This window comes from Aspergillus stella-maris, assembly GCF_047715825.1.
Source record: "Aspergillus stella-maris strain CBS 113639 unplaced genomic scaffold BDV14scaffold_6, whole genome shotgun sequence".
Classification (NCBI taxonomy): Eukaryota; Fungi; Ascomycota; class Eurotiomycetes; order Eurotiales; family Aspergillaceae; genus Aspergillus; species Aspergillus stella-maris.
Window position 1 is genome coordinate 484,074 of NW_027396800.1, and position 16,123 is coordinate 500,196.

At 50.7% G+C, this 16,123-nt stretch overlaps 8 protein-coding genes across 8 annotated transcripts; 4 read left to right on the forward strand and 4 right to left on the reverse strand.

Annotated features, from left to right (window-relative positions):
• Positions 1 to 211: 211 nt before the first annotated feature.
• On the forward strand, positions 212 to 1,700 carry BDV14DRAFT_118435 (putative signal sequence-binding GTPase GPN3). Its single transcript, XM_073765830.1, has one exon. It carries the CDS (start codon positions 549 to 551, stop codon positions 1,434 to 1,436), a length of 888 nt encoding a protein of 295 aa, XP_073632101.1. The 5' UTR covers positions 212 to 548; the 3' UTR covers positions 1,437 to 1,700.
• BDV14DRAFT_118456 (Apq12 family protein) lies at positions 1,701 to 2,750 on the reverse strand. Its single transcript, XM_073765831.1, has 2 exons — positions 2,522 to 2,750; positions 1,701 to 2,458 (listed from the first exon to the last, which is right to left on the reverse strand). The coding sequence occupies exons 1-2, from the start codon at positions 2,535 to 2,537 to the stop codon at positions 1,965 to 1,967; spliced, it is 510 nt and encodes a 169-aa protein (XP_073632102.1). The 5' UTR covers positions 2,538 to 2,750; the 3' UTR covers positions 1,701 to 1,964.
• A 2,421-nt stretch (positions 2,751 to 5,171) lies between these two features.
• On the forward strand, positions 5,172 to 5,895 carry BDV14DRAFT_118554 (uncharacterized protein). Its single transcript, XM_073765832.1, has 3 exons — positions 5,172 to 5,550; positions 5,605 to 5,657; positions 5,728 to 5,895. Exons 1-3 carry the CDS (start codon positions 5,343 to 5,345, stop codon positions 5,797 to 5,799), a joined length of 333 nt encoding a protein of 110 aa, XP_073632103.1. The 5' UTR covers positions 5,172 to 5,342; the 3' UTR covers positions 5,800 to 5,895.
• A 61-nt stretch (positions 5,896 to 5,956) lies between these two features.
• On the reverse strand, positions 5,957 to 7,756 carry BDV14DRAFT_166401 (WW domain-containing protein). The gene is made up of 3 exons (XM_073767481.1): positions 7,480 to 7,756; positions 6,801 to 7,340; positions 5,957 to 6,724 (listed from the first exon to the last, which is right to left on the reverse strand). The coding sequence occupies exons 1-3, from the start codon at positions 7,589 to 7,591 to the stop codon at positions 6,456 to 6,458; spliced, it is 921 nt and encodes a 306-aa protein (XP_073632104.1). The 5' UTR covers positions 7,592 to 7,756; the 3' UTR covers positions 5,957 to 6,455.
• Positions 7,757 to 7,874: 118 nt separating this feature from the next.
• BDV14DRAFT_118562 (uncharacterized protein) lies at positions 7,875 to 9,923 on the forward strand. The gene is made up of 4 exons (XM_073765833.1): positions 7,875 to 8,384; positions 8,457 to 8,683; positions 8,749 to 9,421; positions 9,500 to 9,923. The coding sequence occupies exons 1-4, from the start codon at positions 8,179 to 8,181 to the stop codon at positions 9,834 to 9,836; spliced, it is 1,443 nt and encodes a 480-aa protein (XP_073632105.1). The 5' UTR covers positions 7,875 to 8,178; the 3' UTR covers positions 9,837 to 9,923.
• A 113-nt stretch (positions 9,924 to 10,036) lies between these two features.
• BDV14DRAFT_196457 (uncharacterized protein) lies at positions 10,037 to 11,164 on the reverse strand (the record flags this gene model as incomplete). The annotated part of the gene is made up of 4 exons (XM_073772452.1): positions 10,037 to 10,266; positions 10,294 to 10,817; positions 10,906 to 11,022; positions 11,097 to 11,164. 4 exons carry the CDS (start codon positions 11,162 to 11,164, stop codon positions 10,037 to 10,039), a joined length of 939 nt encoding a protein of 312 aa, XP_073632106.1.
• Positions 11,165 to 12,048: 884 nt separating this feature from the next.
• On the forward strand, positions 12,049 to 13,410 carry BDV14DRAFT_166404 (prefoldin subunit 5). The gene is made up of 4 exons (XM_073767482.1): positions 12,049 to 12,251; positions 12,336 to 12,622; positions 12,694 to 12,811; positions 12,861 to 13,410. Exons 1-4 carry the CDS (start codon positions 12,197 to 12,199, stop codon positions 12,923 to 12,925), a joined length of 525 nt encoding a protein of 174 aa, XP_073632107.1. The 5' UTR covers positions 12,049 to 12,196; the 3' UTR covers positions 12,926 to 13,410.
• Positions 12,897 to 15,853, reverse strand: BDV14DRAFT_210937 (uncharacterized protein; the record flags this gene model as incomplete). Its single annotated transcript, XM_073775995.1, has 9 exons — positions 12,897 to 13,766; positions 13,816 to 14,133; positions 14,185 to 14,774; positions 14,842 to 15,075; positions 15,124 to 15,253; positions 15,305 to 15,347; positions 15,399 to 15,707; positions 15,777 to 15,799; positions 15,849 to 15,853. The coding sequence occupies 9 exons, from the start codon at positions 15,851 to 15,853 to the stop codon at positions 13,094 to 13,096; spliced, it is 2,325 nt and encodes a 774-aa protein (XP_073632108.1). The 3' UTR covers positions 12,897 to 13,093.
• Between the last annotated feature and the right edge of the window lie 270 nt (positions 15,854 to 16,123).

The window sequence follows — 16,123 nt, forward strand, 5'->3', positions numbered from 1 at the left end:
GGCCCCCTCGAAAATTACCTATGATTGTTACCAGACAGGATTCACAGGAACGATCCAGAAACACCGAATGTCGAAACCCGAGCCTCTTCTCGCTGCTTATTGCACAATTAATTCCCGGGGCTGAGTATCTGGCGGGGTTTCGCTTCGACTCTCGACTCTCGAGGCTTTAGTCTGGCCCCCGTAAGCTGACGTTATCGTCACTGGATTGTAGTACGGTTTACGACAATTATTACTCTGTCAGTGTTCTGTCTACGCTGTATTTTGTGACTTTGTCCAGGTCCGGTCCTCTGTAGTAGAACCTTCGGATCAGCACAGCAAAACAATTGCCGTGGGCGGAGAGCAAAGCGCACGTTGTTAGACAAGCCAATCCCAGTGGATCCGACCATGGCCCATCCGCCAGAATTCTGCCGCGGGGACAATGGAAATTAGCCCGCCAAAAAATCTCCCAGGTTAGGTCCGATAGTTTAGCTCTCCAACGACTCCAAATCCAGCACCGAAAACACCACACTACGTAATCACGTCCAGTGTATCCCATTTCAACCACAAAAATGTCCAAATTCGGCACATTGGTAATGGGCCCTGCCGGCGCAGGGAAAACAACCTTCTGCAACGCCCTCATCCAACACCTCCAAACCACCCGCCGCAGCTGCTTCTACGTGAACCTCGACCCCGCAGCCGAATCCTTCGCGTACGAGCCAGACCTCGACATCCGCGAACTCATCACGCTGGAAGATGTAATGGAAGAATTGGGGCTCGGCCCCAATGGCGGCCTAATTTACTGCTTCGAGTTCCTGCTTCAGAACCTGGACTTTCTATCGGAGGCGCTGGATCCGCTCTCGGAGGAATACCTCATTATCTTTGATATGCCCGGGCAGATTGAGCTGTATACGCATGTTCCGCTTTTGCCGTCGCTCGTGCAGTTTTTGTCTAGGGCTGGGCCGCTGAATATTAACCTCTGCGCGGCGTATTTGCTTGAGAGTACGTTTGTCGTTGACAAGGCGAAGTTTTTCGCGGGGACGCTGAGTGCCATGTCTGCTATGTTGATGCTTGAAATCCCGCATGTCAATATCCTTACAAAGATGGACCAAGTGCGCGATATGGTTTCGCGGAGGGAATTGAAGCGCTTTACGAGAGTCGACGTACAACTACTCCAAGACAGCAACGACGCCAACGCCAGTGCCGATCCCGAAGACCTCAGTGCGAACCCCATGTCCAAGGAGTCGCTTATGAGCGGCGGATCGTTCGACAGATTGAACCGCGCGGTCGCGCAGCTCATTGACGACTTCAGTATGGTGTCCTTCCTGCAACTTGAGGCCGGCGACGAGGACAGTGTCTCTGCGGTGCTGAGCCATATCGACGATGCGATTCAGTACCATGAGGCGCAGGAGCCGAGGGAGCCGAATGATACACAGGAAGTTGATTTCGAAGCTGATTGAATGGTCTAAAGCCTGCAAAAATGATGAGAGTTGCGATACAAGAGCCTTATGAATACCCCGCGGCTTGATGAATAGCCCGACGGCTCTGGACCGTCGTCCGAGGGGCTTACAGCTATATACGCGCCGGGCGCACTATGAAGGACGACTTGTGGTTATCCTCTGCCTACAACCTACAGAAGAGGGCATTCTGGCGGTACCGGCTGCGAGCAAAAATTGCCCGATCTACTGAGGAGACCTGCTCCATAGAATACATTGGGAGATGGAGATCTCAAATAAACATGCTTGTACCATTATCATGACCACTTTTATGAATATGAATCATCTATCCACGCTTTGCTCATAACAAACATCCCGAACCCAACAAGAGAACGTAAAGCGACATAAACAGCATCAAGCATAATAGTCACCCAATATTACCCAAAGAGCGTCTCAACCAAACGCCGAAGACATAATCCTCATGTTCTTTTCGAACCAGCATCACAGCTTCAAAGAATGCTCAGCTCATAACCAACACCCTGAAAGTAGGACTCATAACTCCCTCCTCCCATCAGCCTTAGCAGCATGCTCCTCAAGCTGCCTCCCAAACGTCTCCAACATGCCAACGAGGAAGTTAAACACGAACCCAAGGTCACGCGCAACCTTCTCCCACCCAGCCTGATACATATAAATCCCCAATGAGAAAACAGTCGCCCACCAAGCCAGTCTAAACGTCAACCAGACCCAAAACATCACCGCGCGCCTCGTATAATCCAATACCTTGAACGAGATGAAGAGCACGAAGATAAGGACCAGCACGGACGCAAGGTCTGGCATTGACGCGAGGAGGTGCGCTAGTGGCTGTACGATGTAGGGGTCTAGATATGTTGTTCGCAGATGCGAGAGGGATGGGTCGAGGTAGGATTCTCGGATGTGTGCGATTGAGGGCGACAGGATGGTGCTGTGGATGTGCTGCATGTTGTGGGCTAGGGGGGAGGAGGCGAAGGTTTGGATTGCGGGGTGGGAGAGGAAGTTTTGGACGTATTCTGCTTCGGGATTCCGGTTAGAGGGTGTACGGGGTTGGGAAAGGGAAGCTTTGAGGAGCTTGCCTGGGAGGTTGTCCATGGTGATATGGATGGATGTTGGTTGGTTGGTTGATAAGAGCGCGATACGGGTTCGCGAAGACCGGTACAGTGGAAGAAGGAAAGTTTGGTTGGGCAAGAGATGACAAAGATGAATGCGAATGAGAACCTGGTTTTCTAGAAGACTTCAACCAAGGGGGTTTATATACTAGAGATAGTGGAATTCACAATGTTTTGGAGTCGGGCCAGAGTAGGAATAGCGGGAGGTCCCAGTGAAATGACACTGTCGCCAGGCTATCGGACAACAAACAGTGCAAACTGAGATCAGCACGGGCCCGCCCGCCACAAGCCCTCCTTCCTTTTTGGGTTCTATACCTAGGTCTAGATTTATTTTTCTGTAGTTCTTTAGCTCATCTTCACCATAAGACTTGTTTTTAAAAGACTTTTTGTTTGTTAATGTTGAGCTACGCTTATGCACTCTTTGTCGACGATCATGAATATCAGTCTAAGCTCCTCCATGACGGAACTTGTTCGTTTGTCCAGCAGCCATGACTGCAGTCAGAAGCTGCTCTACCGGATATCTCTTTGTTCGACTCTTACTGAAACATGCTACTGTTTTTGATGATGATAGAATTGAGCTTTCTTTCATTAATAAGAACACGTGCATTGCAAAGAGAGATACCCCTTATAGCGTTAGATAACTGAGCTAACACCAGCTCGATATTGACTAATACACTACAAACCAGACGTCAAGTATAGCTACCTACTTTCTGGCACCAAGGAAGTTTTTTCATGTACAGTCCGTTTCAAGGAACCGCTATCAGTATAATATGAGCTCCTTATCAAGACAGCAGAATTACAACCGCTTCGGCCATGACCCGACCATGGCCGTGATCCTGGATATTTCAGAAATCAGGCTCTTTCTCCAGCAAAACACTCTAGAGACCTCTAGGAAGAATGACATCATGTGATTTCTGCGTCTATCAGCCTCCTATCCATAATAGATATATGACAAATCGACCACGGCCGTGCCGTTCCATCTTCATACTGTCTTTCGTGTCAGAATCGGGCTTTGTGGTCTCTACACCTTGTCACAGTGGTCACAGCGTTTTGTCAAGGGCGGCGGCGCGGTTGTGAGTGGGACTAAACTCGAGAAATCTTTCGGTCATGGCTTACAGGACTGCTTTTCTGTCGAGAAACTCTATACTGCACTATGAACACCTTTCCGACCAAGGTCGAGGATCGGGGCTGGAGTAGGAGCCGGTGGACGTGGAGGTCACGGGACATCTGGGCGCAATCTGTACTCCCTTTGGTGTTTTAGATGGGATGCATGGTTCTTGGATTCGAAACCGCAGAAACAGCATCTCTCCGTCGCCGGTGCGGACAACCAGGTGAAGGCCGCCGAGGTCTTCGAGGAGACGGCAGCTAGCAAACCAGAAGAGAGAAAAAGTGTCAGTGAGGCGTCTGAGACTCTCGAAGAGCCATGCCGCGAAGTGCAAACTGTCTTATGCGCAGATCTAGCTTGGCGGCTGCTGCATTCTTTCCCGCAGTAGAAGCAGCTCTCAGCAGTAAGTGCTAGTCCAAGCGACGTTTATAGAGCCCTGGTAAACAGCGGCGAGTGCTGCTTGCCAGAGTCCGTAGGGACGAGGGGCACCGGTGAGGGGGGCACTAGTCCTGTCAGACGTATCGAGGCGAGGTGCGCTTCGACCTCCGGCTCTGTCCGGGGCGCAGGAAGTGTGCCACGAACTGCTCTGCAATATGATTCCATATGATAATTAAGTGTCTGTGTGCTGGTGAACTTCAGCCCGAATGCGCTGCATTCGACCGGAGCATCTTCTTGCGAGACAGCCAATGCCTCCTGCATAGCGCCCCAGAACTGGGGGATGCGATTGCGTCTGTCTAGCGCTTTTGTAACCGGATTAACAGACATTCCTACTGAGGAAGGCTGCAACATACCCTGCAGGCTTGTAGAGAGCTTAACGCTCCCGCTGTCTTCTTTCCTTTTGGTGATCAAGTCAATGTGTGCTCGATTATATCTCAGGGACTCAGCAAGGCCAGTCTCAGACGGGAGCGATCCGGATCTGCATTATGGTAAGACGACCATTTGCGGCGGAGGCTGCACCTTCTCCATCAGCGGACGGCTTCGTTCCTTCCAAAATCGAGGGCACCGTTGATGTATTAAGGGCAGGTGCGACCGCCGTCCATGGTCGTTCCTTGCTTCCTTGTCGTCCGCCGGACAACTTCGCTCCTTCCCGTCGACGATTATGGATGATGAGTGAGAATACTCTGTTTGGTACGGTGCTCTCGACCATGAGCCGATAGAGTGATGAAGATGCCTGGCAGCAGCGGGGATTTCTCGAAGTCCGATACAAGAGAGGTACTTCCATCCAGCCACCAGATTCTTTATCTTCTCGTCTGAAAGTCGGGGCTGTCTTGACCCTTTCGCGAGTAGCCTCGGTAGGCTCAACCTCGATGTCAGTGATATGGAGGTAAGTTGTATTAGCATCCTGATCGACAGTATTATTGACAGGGAAGAAAAGAGAAGAAGAGGAGAAGAGGAATGTCAGACTGCACGTGATTCTTCGCTCACTTTGCCTAGGTCCGTGAGAGTCAGTTCTCGTGCAGACAGTAAAGTTATTCTGTCCCTTAATGAGAGTTCCTTTCGAATGACAAAATGCTAATATCGGGGTCAGTCCGCCGAAGCCTTCCCCAGGGCCCGCCGGCCCGGCCGGGTGATGTTAGGAAAGGGAGTGGCTAAGGTCAACCCAAAGGATCATAATTCATGGTTCATAGACACAAGAGATAACAGGAACAAAAGGAATCGGTATCGACATGCAATCAGAAAGTCATGACCAAGTACAATCTCTCGCTTCCCACCCAGATTATCCTCATCAACAACAACAAGTCAAACAATCAAAACAGCACTCGCACGTCTCACCGCAAAGCCAGCAGCAGAATATCGTTGCGAGACAAGTTGCCAGGCACCCTCTTTCTTTCTTCTCTTCTTGCACGACTATTTGCTGCGGTGGTGGTTGTTGGTATTGCATCTATCGTCAATATTGAAGAGTTAGTATGTGCTTGACTGGAAATGACTGATATCGCTGAGTTACAGGAGCAGGGTAGGGTAACGAACGGGAGGGCCCTGAGGCGGGTATCCACTAAAGTGAGTATAAGTTAGCGATTCAGTTCTTGGATTCTTCTTGGAGTTAGGGCGCCGGGAAGCACATACTAAGGAGGATGTTGCTCGTAAGGAGGTTGTTGGTAAGACATTTTCTGTTCTGATTCTTCTTCTCACGGAGTTATAGTGGAACGATGTATTACCACAAGAATATCGGCAGCGAATACCAATTCGATAGACAGGCACAGTAAGTAAGTAGATCAACTCAAACTTATATAAACTAAAACAGCCATCCAAATCAGCACGACAGGCAGCAACATTAAAAATATTAATAGCAAACAGCAAACACTACTACGGTCTGCACTAAGCGCCATGCATTATCTCCAAGCCCCTTTGGTCCTGGGCGCACAAGCGCTGCCAATCTAAGCAAAAACCACCCAATGAGATACCGTCTTGGGGGTGTGAAAGAAGCATCCTTGTGATCGGGCTAGTCAGATTGGTTGACACGTTTTCTTTCCTGCCAGTTGCAGTTGCGAGTTGCGAGTCTTGCGAAGTCCTACAGGGCTGAGTAGTCTAGGTAGTTAGGTAGTATGCAGATTGCACGCGCCACGGTGGGACTGTGTTTAAGGCTGAGCTCCAGCGCAGCGCTTAGGGTTGGACTTTTATAGGTTGGTTTGGGAGGTACCTAGTATGGACCACAACAGATCACAGTGGCTCATCACTCATCAGACTTTGATCTAGGGCTAAGTAGACTATGAGCTATGAACAGAGCAGAGTACGGAGAATTGTCTAAGTAGCTGCCTCCAAGACGACAGGAACATGAAGCAGCCTAGACAGCTACTGTTAGTCGTCGTAAGTCTCCTCGTACTCCTCTTCATACTCCTCTCTTGCCTCTTCAAGCGCCTCCTCTTCACTACTTGACGCGTCCGAGTCCTGTGCTGCAAGTTGGGCCTCTTGGTATTCTTGCTGGGCTTCGAGGACGCTCTCGCGGTCGCTTTGGGAGACGGAGTCGCCGTCGGCCGTCTCATCCGGTGGTAGACCCATTGGCGGGGGAGCAGTGGCTGAGGGTGCACCGGCGGCAGCGGCGGCTCTTTCTTCGTCTGAGTCGTCGGCTAAAGAGGGAACTCGTCAGAAGACATCCTTAATAGAAACTGGGTAAATGTAGGTAGGTAGGAAGAGAAAACTCACCAAGCGCATGCCCAATCAACGCACCACCAACAGCACCAACAGCCAACCCGCCCGCCCCAGCCATCATCATCTTCTTCTTATCATCCTTATCCTTATCCTTATCCTTATACTCCCCGGATCTCTCCCCCTCATATCCATACCCACCCTGTCCCTGCCCATGGGAATAATCACCATACCCACCGACACCAGGAGGCGGTCCATGCGCGGGGTACGGGTTCGGGTTATAGCTCTGCCCCTGCGCATACGGGTCCCCTCCATGAGATGGGTAAGCGCCTCCATACTGCGGGACCTGAGGAGCGCCGTACTGCCCGTATGGTGCTGTGTGAGCGGGTGGTTCCCACCGGGATATACCGGTCGCTTGCTCGATGTAGTACCAGCGGCCGCTGGCTTGGTCGAATTGGGCTGTCCAGCCGGGGGGAAGGGGAGAGCCGCCGGAGGGGTTGTGGTTGTATTGGGGTTGGGGTGGTTGGGGTTGAGGTGGGTAGCCGCCCTGGGAGTAAGGGTCTGAATGGGGAGGGGCCCCGTAGTTGGGATCATAGCCTAGGCACAGGTGTTAGTTGCAGTACCCCGTACTCCGTCCATAGATCATGATTTGTGAAGATTGGCAGGTGGCATTCCAGGCAGCCACATTGTAGGAGCCGCAAGGAGGGGAGATCTGATTTGGTTTGACGAAACTTACCACGGTGGCTGTCCCCTTCGCTATGCTTCTCTTCCTTCTCTTTGTCCTTGTCGTCTGTCAAGGAAGCCTTGAGCTCCTTGAACTCCTTGGTTAGACTCTTGAGAAACGACATCTTCCTTTCTGAGCCTCGTATAATTTATCGTATGTGTAAAGAAGATGGACCCTGAGACTGAGCCACGTCTACTTATACCCCCAACAGTGGATAAACACTAAAATCTCCAGGAAAAGAGGGGTTAGGGTCCCTCTTGCGCCACATCAGTAAACTGTGGCACGACCTCTGACTCTGAGTCTGACATGATTCCACTGTGTCTGTGTCTGTGTTTGTGGTGGGGGGGAGCAGAATGTTGCTGCCTGCTTGGACACATCTGATGGCCAAATCAGGGCAGGCAGCGAAGTGGAGAGGTGTCCAGGACCATGCAAGGGTGTGACGTTTTCTTTGTGGTAATTGGTTGGTTGGAGAGTGGTTCGGGGCGGTCCTTGAGTTTCTGTTCTTTTTGGCTGTCAAAGGCTGAAGGCTCAAAGCTCTTTCAGTTGTTGTTGTTGGAGGCACCTGGTCCGGTCCTGCAGCCTTACTTTGCCTTACGCCCTGTAGGGCTTCTCCAATTCTCCATCTCCAATTCGGCTGCTTTGCTCTCTTTGCAGTCTGCACTACTGGTACCGTTTGCAACCGTGATTTGAGAATTCGGTCTCGATAGAGATATGTTTTCTTCAAATTCTTTGCTCCTCTTCAAACTCGCCCTCCTCGCCATCCACTTCCCACTCCGACATGCATTCCCGCTAAACTCCGATGCATTCTCCATCGCCGAAGAACAACCCAGCACCTCCGACCCAGAACTATGGATAAACCTAGGTGTCGCGGTCGCACTGGTGTTGATTGGTGGTGTTTTTGCCGGATTGACAATTGCGTGCGTCTTCTACATTCTTTCAATCTACCTACCTATATGATTAGCGGCATGTTACTAACAATACCCTGACAGCCTCATGGGCCAAGACGCAGTCCACCTCCAAGTCCTCGCTACATCAAGCGAAGGCCCCGAACAGCGGTACGCCAAAACAGTCCTGAACCTCATCCACAAGGGCAAGCACTGGGTACTCGTCACCCTGCTGCTTGGCAATGTCGTCGTGAACGAGAGTCTACCGATTGTACTTGACAAGACGCTCGGTGGAGGATGGCCTGCTATTCTAGGGAGTACAGTACTTATCGGTAAGCCTCCCCAAAATTCCCGTCCTTGCGTCTATAATTAAAGAGAGTACTGATCTTGTGTGCAGTTATCTTCGGCGAAGTCATCCCCCAATCCGTCTGCGTGCGCTACGGCCTGCCCATAGGCGCATACCTGTCCCCCGTCGTGCAACTCCTAATGTACATCTTCGCGCCCGCTGCCTGGCCAACAGCAAAATTGCTCGACTGGCTATTAGGCGAAAACCACGGTACCGTCTATAAAAAGGCCGGATTGAAGACCCTAGTCACGCTCCACAAAAGCCTAGGCTCTCAACCAGCCGAACGCCTAAACGAAGACGAAGTCACTATTATAACAGCGGTACTAGACCTCAAGGCGAAATCCGTGGCCAGTATAATGACGCCAATGGACCACGTCTTTACAGTTGGTACTGATAAAGTCCTCGATGAGCGAACCATGGAGCGCATTCTATCAGCGGGGTTTAGTCGGATACCAGTTCACAGACCACAGAACGAGAAGGACTTCGTGGGCATGTTGCTCGTTAAAACGCTTATAACGTATGATCCCGAGGATGGGAAGAAGGTGGGTGAATTCACGCTCGCTACATTGCCGGAGACGGGACCTGAGACGAGTTGCTTGGATATCCTGAATTACTTTCAGGAGGGACACTCGCATATGGCGCTTGTTTCGGAGGATCCGGGTGGTGATGGTGGCGCGGTGGGTGTTGTTACCCTTGAGGATGTGGTTGAGGAGTTGATTGGGGAGTATGTGTCCGCCCACATTCCTACCTACCACCTTTACTTTACTTTTTGCGAGACTGACAATGCCTTCTTTCTTTGCAGGGAAATCATCGACGAAAGCGACATAACAGAATCAAACACCCCCAAACCACAATCCCAACAGGCCTCCGCGGTCCCCAGTAACAGGACCTTGCGACGGGCATCCACAGCGCCTGATATGAGTGCTATTACGCCTGAGCAAAGGCACCACCTAGACCACCTTGCGCCGTCGAATTTGGCAAGGAAGCCGAAACAGACACGGTTCCCGTTTGTACGGATTAAGATTGTTGATGAGAATGGGCTACAAGGGGATGGTGCTGGTGCTACGGATGGGAATGGGGATGGGAGAAAAGGGAGTACTGTTGAGGGCGCCGATGAGAATACGCCTTTGTTGCGATGATTGGCGTTGGCCTAGCTTAGGTTATGCTATGTAAATAAAGTGGGATTATGTATGTATACGGTCATCTCAAAGAACGTACGGGGTCATGTACAGCAACAAATAAGGATTGGATCCTTGGAACTCACTGGTTGCTGGCTCAGTACCATACCTACCATACCTAGGTAGACTCATCTATGCTCTGTTACCCACTCCGTCTTTCTTTAGGACATGAACAACTCCGCTGCCGCCCTCGCCGCAACAAACTCAGGATTCTCACTCAATGTCTTAACAGTATCAACGCCATTCCGATGCAGAACCCAGGCGACGATACCCTGCACCTGTCCATCTCTAAGCAACCCTCCCTCCCCCGTAAAGAGAACGACCATATCCTTCGGAAACACAGCCGGATATTCGAGCCGCAGAAAACTAGTCAGGTGTGTCTCGAACCTCTCTAGATACTTATCACCATCCGACTAACGGCCCAAATTCCAGAATGCTCTGCTTCGTGCATCCTGGGTGGTGTCACTCTTCGTGGCTTTGAGTGCGTTGACGCTGACGATTATTGTGTTGGATGTGACTTCGACGTGGAGGATATCAACTTCTGGCGGTTTTCTCGTCTCGTTCCGACCCTTCTCTTTCGTTGCATGCCGATTGCAAAGATCGCGTCCGTACCCTGCATATGCAGCAACCAAGGTACTTGGTTGAACTTGAACCAGACTCTGTCCATTTTGAACACGAATACCCAGATACGACGCTGCATCGAGAATATCCTCTCCGTAGAGGGCCGGAAGGGCTGGGTGCAATATTACCACCAGGCTCCGGGTACCCATCTGCTTCTGCTTTCCCTCTCTGGCTGGCGGATAGAGTCCGATAAGCAATTCAAGCATCTCAGAGAGTATCTTCACATCGGATGAAGCATGGGGTCCTAGGCTGCGTCTGATAGCCCGGGAAGATGTGCGGAGGAGCTCGGATAGCATTTCTTGACTTGATGAATAGGGAGGTCTTTTGGGAGGCGCAAATTAGCATCTTCCTTGGTTGCCGGCTTGGTTGCTTGCTATTGATTCTTGGGGCTAGGACTGCCAATACTTACGCAAGACGCATCTCCTCCTGTGACGAGAGACGCCGCATCATGTCTTCATACCGGCCATCCCCATCGACACGGCCAAGATCTTCAAATGTACCATCAGGATGGCGAATAGATATTGTTCTTGTCCGCGATTAACACAACTCACAACACGAATCATTATCAATAACATTGGAAAGGGAAAAAAAAACGCATACCCAAATGTAGCCGTGAGTGCAATCCCCATAGCATGGACGGTCAAGTCTTCTTCTTCGCCTTCTCCCATACTTGTTCGTGCATGTTGACTCCTCGCTACCTTGGTAAGACTTTACAGCCAGAAGAGGAGATAGGCGGTGCTCAGCGCCAGGAGCAGCGTAGTCAGGAAGACAACCATGGACATCTCACTTCAGTCTTCGTGGGTTGTACCTATATTCTGGAAGCGACCTCGAACCGCCGGCATCTTAATAAGTAGTAAGTATGCATCGAGGATTCGAGACTGAGGCGATGCAGGATAGGATCATGAGAACCGGACGGGAAGGCACAGATCTTTCCCTAAGAAGCTTGATTCTGCGCCGCGAGGCTACCAGCGCGGCGCATCGCGCATCTTACAACTCACCTTACTCTTAGTTTAAGATCCGCTATTTTCATCCAATGGAGTAATGCTGGTGGCTGATGACAGTTCGAGGGAGGCTGTGTGATGGGCGCCAATGTGTAGGTGCCTGATCTTGGCTTCAAGCCTATGTCGATCATGGCGGTATGAGTTGTACTGTATGCTGTTGCGCTTGAATATGATGGATCTAGTATAGATAGGGCTTAGATCTGAGGCGAATCATGCAGAGTAGAGTCGGCAAGGTGTTCGGGTGGGAAGGGCGTTTGTAGGCAAGTAGCCATGTTCTTTGGTAGGGTTGTAGGACATACATTTCAGCCAGTAGTTGAAATGCTGCGGTTGTCATGCCGTAGTTCCTGTATGATAGCTTCAAGACGCTCATAGGGTATATCAAGTCTGATAGCCGTAGCTATTGGAAAGCATCTTGGCAGACGATGAGAGTGGTGGTGGTGATGATGATAGTATAGAAACGACGCTAAACCGCAATTGACCACACGGTCCGAGCTCGAGCACAGGCACAGCTTCAACTTTATCCCGTGCCCTTCCCGCTCCGCAAGACTTCAGTGGAAGTGCCAACAATCTCCGCACCATTGAACACCCGACTCTAAGGACACATACGCTATCTAGAGCTCGCTTCAAGATAATCTATCTCTGGACAAATTTCCAAATCATCAGCAAGCGTCCGACTCGGTCGGTCAAAAAACCACCACCATGCCTCCCGCCAACACCCCCGCCTCAAACTCCGAAGAAGTCCCCGCCAACGCAGGTAAATATCTACTCTACCCTACAAACAACCCCCGGCCTTCTCCGCTTCTTGAAGGAACCCAGTACTGATATGGCTGTTAATTAGTAAACATAAACTCCCTCTCCAGCCAACAACTCCGCGCCCTGCAAACCCGTTTATCCACCGAACTCGAGCACCTAACGACCAGCCACACCAAGCTACGCGCAGCCCAAACACGCTTCCGCGACTGCGTGCGCAGCATAAACGATGGTGTTGTCGGAAATTCAAAGAAGGGGACTGAAGGGAGGGACGAGATTCTGGTTCCCCTGACGTCTTCTCTTTATGTTAAGGGGAAGTTAACGGATCGGGAGAAGGTGCTTGTTGATGTTGGCACGGGGTATTTCGTTGAGAAGGTTAGTATTTCTATACTTCTCTATTTCCCCAGGATAAAGATAATTGGGTGGTTGCTGATGTGTATTTGCAGACTGCGGCGAAGGCGGTCGAGTTCTACGAGGCTAAGGTGAAGGAGTTGGATACAAACCTTGCAGAGTTGGAGAAGCATGTTTCGACTAAGAGTCAGCAACAGAGACTGTTTGAAGAGGGTGAGTTAAAACCAATTCATTGCGAAGAAGCAAAACTAACGAATCGCAGCATTGAGGCAAAAGTTGATGAGCGAGGCGACTACGTCGTCGGCTCAGGCTGCTGCAGCTGGCTGAGTGTACACAGGCATGAAATGAAATAACAAGCAGCAAAATCGTGAAAAGGATGACAGCAGGAAATGGCTTGGATGTAAATATGCGATTAGTCTTCGACGAGCAACAGCTGGTAGCTCACCCGACAACAAATCAACCTTTCTCGGCAATGCTTGGACACTTTCCAGCTGCTTAAAACAACGTTCCGAGATCCTCTTTCAGTATAAAATCTGGGTTTTGCGCAGGGTATTTGGGCTCGGCGGTCGGGGTTTCGGCTGGCTTCGACGCGCTGACATCCGCATCCGTGTCTTCTGGTTGTGTGCGTGTTGGACCAAGAAGCTCCGCCACTTGCTTGACTCGGTCTATAAAATCCCAGAACCCCTTCGTTTGGTCCTTGGCCGCAGGTGAAGATGGATTTCCTTCGGTAGGGAAAAAAGTAGCAATATTCGGTGCGTACTTTGCTGAATGTCCGACTGGAAGGTTTGCATGTTCTCCGAGGAGGTTGTCCCATTCTGCGCTCCAAATCGACGCCCCCCAGATCGTATATGGAACGTCCGATATAGATCCGGTCATCATGAGCCCAGTCTTGGGAATAGGCACCCCACCGCGTCGATACTCGTCGTAACGCGCTACCTCAAGGACATAGTCTGTGTCTCGGATCTTGTACCGGATGGCAGTTTTCTCCACGAACTTAGACACCGGAGAGTCTGGAGGAAAAGTAACATGTCTCTCCGGCTTTGCTGAAATGTTACCGGCGTTTTTGGTGGTGCGGAATCCGACTGCTTGGGCAAAGGCTTTGAGAGACGCGTCGATTGCTGATGCTTCGTGAAACTCCAATGACTTGATTTCCAACTGCCAGTCTGACCTGTGGGAAAATCAGTCAACCTGCATCTCCAACTAAAGACTCTTCTTACCGTCCGAAATCAACAACTGCGACAAGCAAAGGAGGCTTCTTGTCCGCGGACTGGCCATCAATCCGAGGTCTCAGCCATCGACGCTCCTTGACAGCGTACTCCTTCGCTCCTGGGGTTTTCGCAAACTCCACCTCCAGACGAAGCATCGACTTGTCGGCGCCTAGGAACTCAAAGTTTACCGAGTGGGCGAGCTCAGCATTTCTAAGCGTCTCCGATAACGACGATCCTCTATTCCTCTGGAGAGCAATATCGTACGGCTGGAGCAAATGTGTCGCTTCGAAGCATCGTTCCAGGAGCTCAGGCTGGGCGACTTTCAATCTTTGCGATTCATGAGTTAGTAAACCAGGTATAGGGTCCAGGGTAACATACGCCGGTACCAGACGACCTTGGGTCTGCTCATGCAGCATAATCTCCTTGAATTCTTCGAAGCCGTACCAGTTCTTACCATCTTCAGGCTTAGGGTATCTCTCAAGCAGAAATGTACCGAGGTTAACCCGCATTCGAAGATGCCCACGAACGAATGAAATGCCCTTTAAGCAATTCTCAACGGCAGTTAAGAGACGCTTGTTGTTCTTTGTCTGTATTGGGGCAACTTGACACTGCCATTCTTCCAGGCCGCAGCCTTTCAGGCGATTTCCCCGAAGAGCCGGCTTGTGCAGCTGGGAGTTCTGTATCTTGACCATTATCTTCGACTTCATGGTTTTCGGCGCTGGGGGTTCGACGAGGTAGATCTTGGTTCTATTGCTCTTGGTCACAGCTTCCGCCCAGAGGGTTCGGACACGGCGTGTGATTTCTTTCATCGCGTCGTGATCATTTCCAAGGCCACAGATATAGCCAGGCATATCTTTGGGAATGAACAAATAGCAGAGGTGCTTTGCACGGAGTGGGTCGAGGGATTCCAATTCAGGCCCAAGGCATTCAGTAAGAGATGGCCCGTCTTTCGGCCATTGAAAGAGTAACTATTGGATCGAAAGTCATTAGTCATGGATCTTCCTGTGTGAATGATGCTTTTCACCAGCAACTAACCTGCTCAGGGAAGGTCTCGCCCGGCGCTGGCGGTTTCCTCAGTTCCTTCAAGACGGCCTCGTCTTTCTCCCTGTTGTCAGTGCTTGCCTCTTTCTCAACAGAGTATGCATGAATCTTAGCAAACCCCGCCTTTCCCGCTTTAGGCTTGTCGATATCAAGGGACTTTGCGATGATTGCTCTTAATCGCTGTTCGGCCACGGCGACTGGACGTTGTTCGCCCCATATTTCAATGACCTAAACTCTCTTAGCCACTTGTCTGACACCAGCACACCAGATACGAACTTTGTCTGTGGGCGCTGGAGCTTTGACATATGCTCCGGTTTGTTTGCTGATATCTTCAAAGACATCCGTCCTCCCTTGGCCTGTGACACGTTTCCCTAATGGAAACGTAGCTCTCGCCTTGTCAAAGAATCTGAGAATGTTGTTAGGCAGTCCCGTTTCTTATAAAAAGACTGATTCTTACTCATGTTTAAAGGATTCGAACGTTGCAGGAAGCTGCACTACACCTGTATCATCTCATCAGCCTCGAGAAATCCATTGACATCCAATGCCCTTACAAGCGGGTTTCGTGTCATTTCGTCCCTTTGGCTTCGCAGGAGAGACACGAGAAGTTTTGTTTCGCTGTGTTGGAGCCACTTTGGGGCTGGTTGCTTTCCCCCTCGTTGTTTCTCGCCCTCTCGAATTCGGCGCTCCTCTATTGTTAGGCACAGAGCGTGGAGGAGGAGCGAAAGCCTTCGGGCCTGTAGAGGGCTTCTTTTGCTGGTGCTGCGGCTGAACGACGTTCTGAGATGGTGTCTGTGTTGGCGAGCCCACAGTTGTTGCTTCTCTCTTCGGGATCTCTCGGCCATACCCTGGCAATTGCCATTCTAAATGGGTTGAGCGACAGTGTTAGAATTGTCTCTGCATCACAGGGGCAAGGGCTTTGAATTTCTTACCTTGAGCTCCAGTAAATTCGTGGCTGAGAAGGGTCAGTAATTTAAAGTACGACAGATTATCTCAGTACTTACTCCATGATGACCCTTCCTTCTGATATAGGGCGGTTAAGTGTGTCCAACGAACGAAGCGGCCACGACTGGTTGTCGATGCAAAGAAGAAGGAGACTGGCAACCTGACCATGGACGAAGGATAATATAAGAAGGAGGCAGGCGAGTGTTCGGGACTTGACAGGAGAAGGTGAGAGACTTTGTCATTCCAAGGACAGATGGGGATGAAGGTTCGAGTGAGAAGATTATGGGAAGAACAATCACCGAAGCAACAGCAACTGAAACTTCTCCATGGTAAC

What these genes read in the sequence shown, in the direction of transcription:
- BDV14DRAFT_166404 (XM_073767482.1), top strand. Translation starts at nt 12,197, where the DNA reads ATGCCTCCCGCCAACACCCCCGCCTCAAACTCCGAAGAAGTCCCCGCC. An exon ending in AGAAGTCCCCGCCAACGCAG is followed by an intron (nt 12,252 to 12,335) that starts GTAAATATCTAC and finishes GCTGTTAATTAG; the next exon opens with TAAACATAAACTCCCTCTCC. An exon ending in ACAGAGACTGTTTGAAGAGG is followed by an intron (nt 12,812 to 12,860) that starts GTGAGTTAAAAC and finishes AACGAATCGCAG; the next exon opens with CATTGAGGCAAAAGTTGATG.
- BDV14DRAFT_118562 (XM_073765833.1), top strand. Translation starts at nt 8,179, where the DNA reads ATGTTTTCTTCAAATTCTTTGCTCCTCTTCAAACTCGCCCTCCTCGCC. An exon ending in AGGGAGTACAGTACTTATCG is followed by an intron (nt 8,684 to 8,748) that starts GTAAGCCTCCCC and finishes TCTTGTGTGCAG; the next exon opens with TTATCTTCGGCGAAGTCATC. An exon ending in GTTGAGGAGTTGATTGGGGA is followed by an intron (nt 9,422 to 9,499) that starts GTATGTGTCCGC and finishes CTTTCTTTGCAG; the next exon opens with GGAAATCATCGACGAAAGCG.
- BDV14DRAFT_118435 (XM_073765830.1), top strand. Translation starts at nt 549, where the DNA reads ATGTCCAAATTCGGCACATTGGTAATGGGCCCTGCCGGCGCAGGGAAA.
- BDV14DRAFT_166401 (XM_073767481.1), bottom strand. Translation starts at nt 7,591, where the DNA reads ATGTCGTTTCTCAAGAGTCTAACCAAGGAGTTCAAGGAGCTCAAGGCT. An exon ending in CGAAGGGGACAGCCACCGTG is followed by an intron (nt 7,341 to 7,479) that starts GTAAGTTTCGTC and finishes ACCTGTGCCTAG; the next exon opens with GCTATGATCCCAACTACGGG. An exon ending in GTTGATTGGGCATGCGCTTG is followed by an intron (nt 6,725 to 6,800) that starts GTGAGTTTTCTC and finishes TTCCCTCTTTAG; the next exon opens with CCGACGACTCAGACGAAGAA.
- BDV14DRAFT_118554 (XM_073765832.1), top strand. Translation starts at nt 5,343, where the DNA reads ATGACCAAGTACAATCTCTCGCTTCCCACCCAGATTATCCTCATCAAC. An exon ending in TGGTATTGCATCTATCGTCA is followed by an intron (nt 5,551 to 5,604) that starts ATATTGAAGAGT and finishes TCGCTGAGTTAC; the next exon opens with AGGAGCAGGGTAGGGTAACG. An exon ending in TGAGGCGGGTATCCACTAAA is followed by an intron (nt 5,658 to 5,727) that starts GTGAGTATAAGT and finishes GCACATACTAAG; the next exon opens with GAGGATGTTGCTCGTAAGGA.